The sequence below is a fragment of the Stegostoma tigrinum genome, chromosome 46, assembly GCF_030684315.1.
Source record: "Stegostoma tigrinum isolate sSteTig4 chromosome 46, sSteTig4.hap1, whole genome shotgun sequence".
Lineage (NCBI taxonomy): Eukaryota > Metazoa > Chordata > Chondrichthyes > Orectolobiformes > Stegostomatidae > Stegostoma > Stegostoma tigrinum.
This window is the reverse complement of record NC_081399.1, coordinates 2,520,608-2,530,949: the sequence shown is the minus strand read 5'-3', so window position 1 is coordinate 2,530,949 and position 10,342 is coordinate 2,520,608. Positions and strand designations below refer to the sequence as shown.

The 10,342-nt window shown below is 42.7% G+C and overlaps 1 protein-coding gene across 1 annotated transcript; it reads right to left on the bottom strand.

Annotated features, from left to right (window-relative positions):
• Window positions 1-8,585: 8,585 nt before the first annotated feature.
• On the bottom strand, window positions 8,586-9,500 carry LOC125449549 (probable G-protein coupled receptor 139). Its single transcript, XM_048525366.2, has one exon. The coding sequence runs from the start codon at window positions 9,498-9,500 to the stop codon at window positions 8,586-8,588; it is 915 nt and encodes a 304-aa protein (XP_048381323.2).
• Between the last annotated feature and the right edge of the window lie 842 nt (window positions 9,501-10,342).

Here is a 10,342-nt window from a genome sequence, read left to right as displayed (position 1 = left end):
CCGAAGCTGCTCATCTTTGGACTGTGGGAGGAAGCCAGAGCACCAGGAGGATACCCACACAGACACAGGGAGAATGTGCAAACTCCACACAGACAGACATCTGAGGCTAGAATCGAACCAGGGTCCCTGGTGCTGTGAGGCCGCAGTGCTAGCCACTGTGCCACCCCGATGAACCAGAGATAAGGCTGTGCTAGTTCTAGTAACACGATGATGACACAGGGTTAGTCATGACCTCAAAGTGAAGGCAGCCCGAGGTAACAGTGATCATGACATGATTAGGTATCTTATTCAGTTTGAGAGCGAAATCATTGGATCTCAAGAAGATGATTTCAGCTCAAATTGGATAATAGTGAGGACACCAGGACAAATTGAATTTGTAAATTAAGTGATCTGTGAGGTTAATAGTAAATCTAATACTGTTGAAAAGATGTTTCAGAATACTCAGCAGAAATGCAACTTAATAAGAACAAAGAGTTGCAAAGTAATAATGCACTAAATAAACCAAGAAAGTTAAATAAAGGAGAGAAAAATTGTTTGGCACAGAAGAAAAACTGAAAAAGAGTAGGAAGCCAGACAGGATGATCAGAATATTAGAGAAAACACCAAATGATTTATAAATATGTAGAATCTAGATGTGGATAAATAAAAACAGCCAGAAACGCAACAAATGTTTCAGATGGCATTGATGCATATAAAATCAACATTTCAAGTAATTGTTTTTCACGAGAATGTATTTGGGGAATATATGTTGGCAAAGATGTAAATGACAGATATTAGTATCCAAATTTGAAGCAGAAGTTGATCATTCATCCTTGCAGGCATGCTCTATCATTCAATGAGATTGTGGCTGATCTGATAATGCTCAACTCCAGTTTCCTGTCTTTCCCCCAGTATACTTGATTCCCTCCCTTTTTTTTGTTTTCTCATCCTTGAATATACTTCATTACCAACCTGAAAGCTCTCTGTGGTAAATAATTCCACTGATTCACTACCCTCCATGAGAAGAAAACACAGCTCATCGCTGTCGTAAATGGATGACCCCTTACACCGAGATTGTACGCTCTGTTCCCAGATTCTCCTATTAAGGAAAGATCTTCTTCACAACTATCCTATCAAGTCTTTGAAGAATCATGCGTGTCTCTGAGGGTTTATCCAACATGGCAGAGGAATAAGGTGTTTACCGTGGATCTCAGTCGTTCTGTCTATTCCTTTTTTCCCTCTATTTTCTCTTTCTTTCATGTGTTCTTGTTTCTCTTCTTTTCTCTTCCTTGTTCTCTCTGTGGCCGACTCCCAGCCTCAGACTCAGTGCAGACTCGACGAGGCAACCTCACAGGCGATCATGGCGGCCTCCCAGCCCAGTCAGGAGGACTTTCTGCCCGGTGGGGTGATCTCCCAGGCTAACATGCCAGTCACTCTGTTCAGCATGGGAAATTCTAGGGCCCAGCCTGGTGGACTCTCAGCCTGGTGTGCCAGACACTTGGTCCGGCCTGGTGGTCATTCAGTTTATCATAGCGAACTCTCAGCATGGCATATTGGTCTCTCAACTCTGCGTGGTGCACTCTCAGCCAACTGTGGCGTTCTCTAGGCCTGGCCTGGTGGTACGAGGCATTCTCTCGCCCTTGCGTGGCCTCAGTGTGGACTTGCTGATCTCAAGGTGATTCTCAAGGTGATTCACCATAACTCAGCACTTAAGTAAGACTGTCATATTTGAGCTTTCAGTTTTATTTCTTTATTTTCTACTTAAACCTAACAAGTCCTGCAATGTGAAACTTTTAACTTTATTTGTTTTTTTTTTCTCTTAACTATAACTACTGCAATGTTTAAATTTAACTGTTTTTTTCTACCTTGTCGTTAAGATTCTGTAACTAGGGGCTTATGCCTGAGGCTATGCCTTGTGTTGGAACATTATTCCATTTTCGCCACACTCGTGTCCTTTTGTACTTGTGTGCATGTGACAAAAAGATCAAAATCACATCAAAATATTTGGAAATGTAAAGGTGAGCAAATCTCTTTGGCCTAATCTCGTGTACCCCAGGATATTTCTGAGAAGTTAAGCAGGAAATTGCGGGGTGCCTTGCAGAGGTATTTGTTACATCTATAACTGTGGGGAAGGTGCCGGATGACTGGAGAATGGCTAATGTTGTGCCGTTGTTGAAGAAAGGATATAAGGACAAGACTGGAAACTTAAGGCCAGTGAATATGACTTCGGTGGTGAGTAAGTTGCGGGAAGTGATTCTGAAAAATACATTTATATTCAATTGGAGAGACAAGGAACGATTAGGGCTCTTCAGCATGGTTTTGTGCAAGGGAAACAGTGTCTAACAAAGTGGATTGAGTTTTTGAGGAAGTAATAAAGGAGATTGACCCGGGCAGAGAAGTAGACAATGTTTACTTGGACTTTAGTAAAGCTTTTGACAAGGTTGCACGTGGCAGTCTACTTATTATAGTTAGAGCACACCGGGTTCAGTATGAGCTTGTCATCTGGATACAACATTGGCTTAACGACATAAGACAGAGATTCATGGTGGAATGTTGTATTTCGGACTGCAGGTCTGTGGCCAGCAGTGTGCCGCAGGGATCGGTGCTCGGTCCACTGTTGTACATCATTCACAGAAATTATTTAGACAATCAGAAAGACAGCATAGTTAGGAAGTTTTCAGATGACACCAAGAGTGGCGGTATAGTGGACAGTGAGGAAGCCTTTCTAAGATTACAAAGACATCTTGACCAATTGGATCAATGAGCTAAAGAGTGACAGATGGAATTTAATTGTGAGGATTTGCATTTTGGTAAAACAAACCGAGGCAATAGATCTATCATTAAAAATAGGCCATTCAATTGTGTTGTGGAGTACAGAGAACTATGTGTTCAGGGACATAATTCTTTGCATCATGTATAAATAGGTTTGATGAAAGATTTTTTTCTTTACCATACTTGCCTTCATTACTCAAACGTTTGTGTACAGGAGATTATACATAATATTAAGGATGTACGGTATATTGGTAAGACTTCTTCTGGTGTACTATGTCCAGTTCTGGTCACTCTCTTTTAGAAAGGGTATTATTAAGCTGGAGATCGTTCAGAAGAGATTTATCAGGATGTTGTAGAGGGTTTGAGTTATAAGGAGCAGCTGGATGGGCTTGGACTTTTTTCACTGGAGCGTAGAAGTTTGAGCAACAAACTTGTCGAGGTTTACAAAATCATGGAAGGTTTAATTCAAGTAAATACAAGTTTCTTCACATGACGGTGGGAATTTCAAGATTGGGCGCATATTTTCCAGTTCAGAAGAAAAAGGTTTTAAAAAAATGCAGGTTTTTTTCGCACAAAGAGTGGTTTTCAAAAGTGGCACAGACTTCCAGTGGAAGTGGTACCGTTAGTACATTTAGAATCTTTTGAATACATCAGTAAGAAATGTCTGGAGGGATGTGGGCCAAGCACAGGAAGGTGGAACTAGGTTAGTTTGGGAATATGGTCAGCATGGACTGGTTTGGGCTGTAGGCTGTCTCCATGCGGCATGACTGTATAACATTCAGACTTAGCCTCAAATTGGAGGCAGAAGAAAACAAATGGAAGGTCCAATGTAGGAGAAATCCATCTGGCTTACTCATGTCCTTTCTGGAAAGAAACTTCTATCCCTTCCTTCTCTAACCTACATGGTTTATTCCAGACACACGGCAATGTGGCTGGAAATTAGCTGCTGTCTGAACAATTCGGGAATGGGCAATTCATACCCGCCCGCGCAAGACACACTATCGTCCAGTGAATGAGCAATAGTTAGATTTACCATCATTTGATTTATCTCACGTAATCGCCATTTTCTCAGTTTCATCTGAAATAACCTGAAATTGTTCTTTATCTTGGCATTGAAGAGCATGCCGGACCTGTTCACCCATGTCGGCAATGTTACACTCATTTGGTACGTACCATTAGCAAAAGGATGTGGATGCTTTGGAGAGGGTACAGAGGAGGTTCACCAGGATGTTGCCTGGTATGAAGGGTGCTAGCTATGAAGAGAGGTTGAGTAGATTAGAATTATTTTCATTAGAAAGATGGAGGTTGAGGGGGAACCTGATTGAGGTCTACAAAATCATGAGGGGTATAGACAGGGTGGATAGCAAGAAGCTTTTTCCCAGAGTGGGGGACTCAATTACTAGGGGTCATGAGTTCAAAGTGAGAGGAGGAAAGTTTAAGGGAGATATGCGAGGAAAGTTCTTTACACAGAGGGTGGTGGGTGCCTGGAACACGTTGCCAGTGGAGGTGGTAGATGCAGACACGTTAGCGTCTTTTAAGATGTATCTGGACAGGTACATGGATGGGCAGGGAGCAAATGGACACAGACCGTTAGAAAATAGATGACAGGTTAGACAGAGGATCTCGATTGGCGCAGGCTTGGAGGGCCGAAGGGCCTGTTCCTGTGCTGCAGCTTTCTTTGTTCTTTGTATTCCAATATTCTCAAGGAGCGCTATCGTTCACTATGGATGATCTTAAGCGAAAAATCCGTCAGTGGAACGCTTTATATTTCCTTCGTTTCCGAGCTGAATTAATGCCATTTTTATTTCCATTCAGTTCTCATTTACTTGCCTACATTCAGGGAATAGTCAATGTCCTTAGTCCTAATTGAATGCTAATTTAACAGGCAATTTCTCATTTGCCTGTATTGTACTTTTCCAATGGAATGGATTTCTTCTGAATGCCACTGATCCCCTGGCGATATTTTCTGCTGTTGCTTTATTCCTGGTCAATGTGTTGAGATCGTTAGGAGGAGGAAAGAGTGTGGCTCAAATATATCTGTTGTGACACAGATCAAGAAAACTGTGCAACACTGAACTACGGTGGCCGTTCAGAGTCGTTAATCCAGTCAGAGTCGCATGCACCGTCACTCTGTTTAATTAATTATCAGTTTTATTTTGTTCTGACTGTTCAAAGATAATCAGTCAATCTGAGTCAATCGCTTCGTGCCTCTGTGTTTCAGTTTTATTTTTTATTCTGCGCATGTACATTGCATTCTGTTCCAACTTGTTAATATGATGAAAAGGAAGTGTTTAATTCCGAATATTTTACCTGCTCTGGTAAAACCTTAAGTTTAACTTCGACATTTTTGAAGGGATCAAGGAACGGAATTTGACATGAATATTGTCAATTAAGCTGGAGTTGTGTAATTCCTCACTAAAATGGAACGTACCCTCCCAATTCTGACCATTTTTTTTTCCATTCACTTGTGGCACATGGGCATCACTGGCTGGGTCAGCGTCTATTACTCGGCCCTACTTCGCCCTTTATAAGTTGATGGTGAGCTGGCTCTTGGACCACTACAGTCCATGAGCTGTGGGGAGACCCACAATGCCCTTAGGGAAGGAGTTCCAGGATTGAACCGGTGACAGTGAAGGAAGGGTGGTATGGCCAACAAAATTGGCTGGCCAACAGAAGACAGCGAGTGGTAGTAGAAGGAAAATATTCTGCCTGAAGTCAGTGGTGAGTGATGTTCCACAGGGCTCTGTCCTTGGGCCTCTACTGTTTGTAATTTTTATTAATGACTTGGACGAGGGGATTGAAGGATGGGTCAGCAAGTTTGCAGACGACACAAAGGTCGGAGGTGTCGTTGACAGTGTAGAGGGCTGTTGTAGGCTGCAGCGGAACATTGACAGGATGCAGAGATGGGCTGAGAGGTGGCAGATGGATAAATGCGAGGTGATGCATTTTGGAAGGTCGAATTTGAAAGCTGAGTATAGGATTAAGGATAGGATTCTTGGCAGCGTGGAGGAACAGAGGGATCTTGGTGTGCAGATACATAGATCCCTTAAAATGGCCACCCAAGTGGACAGGGTTGTTAAGAAACCATATGGTGTTTTGGCTTTCATTAACAGGGGGATTGAGTTTAAGAGTCGTGAGATCTTGTTGCAGCTCTATAAAACTTTGGTTAGACCGCACTTGGAATACTGCGTCCAGTTCTGGGCGCCCTATTATAGGAAAGATGTGGATGCTTTGGAGAGGGTTCAGAGGAGGTTTACCAGGATGCTGCCTGGACTGGAGGGCTTATCTTATGAAGAGAGGTTGACTGAGCTCGGTCTCTTTTCATTGGAGAAAAGGAGGAGGAGAGGGGACCTAATTGAGGTATACAAGATAATGAGAGGCATAGATAGAGTTGATAGCCAGAGACTATTTCCCAGGGCACAAATGGCTAGCACGAGGGGTCATAGTTTTAAGCTGGTTGGTGGAAAGTATAGAGGGGATGTCAGAGGCAGGTTCTTTACGCAGAGAGTTGTGAGAGCATGGAATGCGTTGCCAGCAGCAGTTGTGCAAGCAAGGTCATTGGGGTCATTTAAGAGACTGCTGGACATGTATATGGTCACAGAAATTTGAGGGTGCATACATGAGGATCAATGGTCGGCACAACATTGTGGGCTGAAGGGCCTGTTCTGTGCTGTACTGTTCTACGTTCTATGTTCTATGTTTTGAAGTCAGGATGGGAGTGGCTTGAAGGAAAACGTGCAAGGTGTGGTGTCCAAATTTATCTGCTGCCCTTGTCCTTCTAGATTGGAAGTGGTTGTACATTTGGAACGTGTTCTGGAAGTAAGATGGATGAATTACTGCAGTGCATCTTGTAGATGGTACACGCTGAAGCTCCTAACAGTCGATGGAGGTGGGAGTGGGATGTTTGTGGACATGGTGCCAGTCAAGTGGGCTGCTTTGTCCTGGATGATGTCAAGCTTCTTGAATGTTGTGACACCCAGTCAGGCAAGTGGGGAGTCTTCTGCCTAACTCCTGACTAGTGCCTTGTAGCTGGTGGGCAGGATTCTGGGACTCGGGGTGGGGTGGGGGGCGGGTTGTTGGTGACGGAGGAGTTACTCACTATAGGATTGCCCATCTCTGACCTGCTTTTGGAGCCAGTGTATTTGTATGAATGGCCCAGTTCAGACTTACCTTCTAAATTCACCCCATTCTGCTGATTATGTGAACCAGTTTGACCTGGGATTCAGATAAATCATTCGAAAGTAAATTAACTTATGTCCTTAATAACACCAGGTTTTCCAACGAACAGTGAAATCTACTTACGGAGTTGAGACATTATAGACAAATAACTTATGTTTATGCGGAGGAAGCCAAAATTCGGACGGATTCTCACAGCTTGCCCTCAGAATTGAACCTGCAGTCAGAGGAGATTCGAACATTCGCTCTCTGCCTAGCCGATATTTCATTTTCTGTTATCCAGATCGTGGGGAACAAACCAATGATCTAAATGCACCGAAACATGCTCTCCTTTGGTCAGATCGTGTGATCATGCCCCAGGATTAGAATAAAGTGGAATTTTGGTGAGCCTGAAACTGGAAGATATTTCTTTTTGGCATCACTAATCAATCCTCATTTCATCCCTCGAACGTTCCCAACCCCATTCTGAATACAAACGGAGTCATTCCTTTACATGAGAGAGGCCAGCTTTCTACTCTGAATTGAAAATATTACTTATTTAAAATATTTTAATTTCTGGAAACACAGGAACATATTGAGGAGGCCTTTCAGCCCCTCGAGCCTCTTCCATCACTCATTCAGATCACAACTGATCTGACCCCGTGTGGTCAATTCTGGTATAACAAGTAGATTGACGCTCAATGTCCCTCTGGTCACGTGAGCCCTATTAGAGTAAACAGAGCAACTCGTTGGAATTCCGCTTGAATGTAAGCCTGGATTGTTCCACAGTTAAATTAGGTACAGAAGGATAATCCAAACCAACAGTTTTGCCTGGAAACCCCTTAGAAATAGTATTTACCTTGAGGTGCCTGGGCGTTTTGTAGATATTTTCCAAAGCAACTCGTCATAGATGTGACGACACACCCAGGAGCAGGTACAGCTTGAAACACAGGTCTCCTACCACTGTACTATAAGACCTCACCTTGAGCCTTTCGCATATTCTACAACTCACCATGTCGAAGTATGATGGAAGAATAACGTACGGCCCAATGAAACTCTCCATGGCATTTTGTCGACCCTGATGCAATTTACTCGGTAACTACAACCAAACTGTAGACATTGCTATGAAGATAGAAATAATGTGACAAAGACAAGCCTAGTGGAATGTGTTCAATATATTGGACTGAATACTAAGGTCTAAATCACAACTGGCAATGCACTCCTCACTCAGTCCAGTTATTTTCATCCTTTCATTTATGTGTAAACACTGTAGTCCATGTCACAACTCAGCCTCAAAGACCAGGTGCAATTCTAATTCTCTTTTGTATCAGCAATGCATACCCAATGGAGACTTGGTAATTGACTTGCTGTCTAAGACGGTATGGACATTTATGGCTCGCTTATGGGCATTCGATCACTGTGGTTGAGCGATGTAAGATGAATAGGCAGAATCAGGCAGCAGCATCGGCTAACCCTGCCCCTAAAAGCCTACCTTGCGCTGAGAGTCACTGGGAAAATGGAAGCAGGTTTCGGGGTGCCCAGTCAAAGATAGACTTCATCATGACAAGAGAGCTAGAAACATCATCGAGTAACCTGTGAGATTCCAATCTGGCTGCAGTTAAACAAAATAAATGTCCGTGTCGGGGTGAGAAACTGAACTAAAGCTAAATGATGGAGACCTATTTTGCACTGCCTTCGTACTGAATCACTCTTAAAATCATCACCCACGGAGATTCCAGCACCTTCTTCAGCTCCTCCCTGAACTTCTTCTGAGTTGCCGAATAAATGAACGTGTTGGGACAGGAACTTGAATACTTCAACATCGTTCCCATTTCCGTGGCGATGTACCCAGGGTTTGTGCGGTCCCCGTTGTAGTAAATGCCATTTATGAGTCCAATTGTTGCGAAACTAACGAAGGAGGTCAGCCACAGCAGTAAGAAACAGCCCGATACAGCGAACAGTAAAATTATGGATTTCCTCCGGTTCTCCATCTCTGGATCTCGATGGTTCTCACCTCGGGAACCTCGCAGACTGCTCCGGGCTCTGCTGCCGATCACTACATGTTTGATTGTCACAGAATTAAACAAGGCGATTAATGTAAAGGGAAGACAGACGACCCAGGCAGCATGAAACCAGGCAAATGCAGCCCCTGGAGGTGAAGAGAAAAATGCTGCGCGAGCCTGACATCCCCACTGCACCTTATCAATTACTCGCTGAGGTTCATATGCAAATAGGATGGGAATGTTCTTTACCATAATCATGACAAAGAGGCTTGTTATAACCAAAACCGCGGTTCTCTTGATACAGTACCTTGCCTTAAACCTTTGCCAGCAGATCATTACACATCTGTCAAATGTGAAGGAAACAGTGAACCAAACGGTCAAATCGATGGTGACAGGCGCTATATACAGGAGTAACTTACATATTGAAGTATGTGCCAGGACCGAAAGGGGGAAGTTGTAACTGATAATATGGTACAACATCACGTTGTTGATCATGATCAGCAAATCTGCTACTGCCATGCCCAACATGTAGACAGAGATACAGTTCGAAAGGCCGCAGTTTCCTTTGCAAAGAATCACAATTGTCAGCATGTTTGCTGGAAGGAAAAAGAGAGAGGGGTCTGCAATAGTGTTTAAAAGCACTGTGGACGAAATGTTGCAAAAAATTGACATTATCCAACAAGCTGCAATGATTTAGAAAAGCTTACCAGGAATACCAATGGCCACAAGTATTGGGTAATAAATGGCCTTTATCAGCAGAATAATTGGTTGCTGCATCTTCTGGTGTTTAAGATTTTTTTAGAAGTGAAGCATCTAGTGGGTGAATGAATGAGGCAATGAAAATAATCCAGTATTTATAGATGCTCATCGTCTCCACGCAGCCAATGATGAAATCATCATTAGTGCCAGTTACAAGCATTCAACAAAAAAAATCAGTTCAAGTTATTTTCTACATCAAGTTAAAGAAAAATATCATTGTTCCAGAGGTGTGTAATAACATATCTAAACATGTTGATTAGAAAAGTAGGAGTCCTCCAGGACTTGTGATGGCAAGATATAGACATTCAATATGATGATTTTTTTCATTAATAATGCAGATTAAATTAGAACAGAAATTACAAACAAAGGAAAATTGTGAAATGGTATTTAATACTCAGACCTGGTTCCAAGATGACAACCACCAATGCTTGCTTATCCACAGTTATAAAACATCTTTAAGGGATAGGAAACTTACAGAAAGTTGGATGGGTGTAACTATTAACTAAGGATGGCACTGATCAAATGCATTGAGACAAAATTATGGAATTAGCTTGATTAGAGTCGAGAAAGAGTAAAAAGAAGGAGTAGCTTGGGGTTTGAGGGTGAAAGCGTATGAGTATTGATTAATTGTAGCAGGCGACAATTAGGAAAAAATAATGGTGCTTGTGTGAAAG

What these genes read in the sequence shown, in the direction of transcription:
- LOC125449549 (XM_048525366.2), bottom strand. Translation starts at nt 9,500, where the DNA reads ATGCTGACAATTGTGATTCTTTGCAAAGGAAACTGCGGCCTTTCGAAC.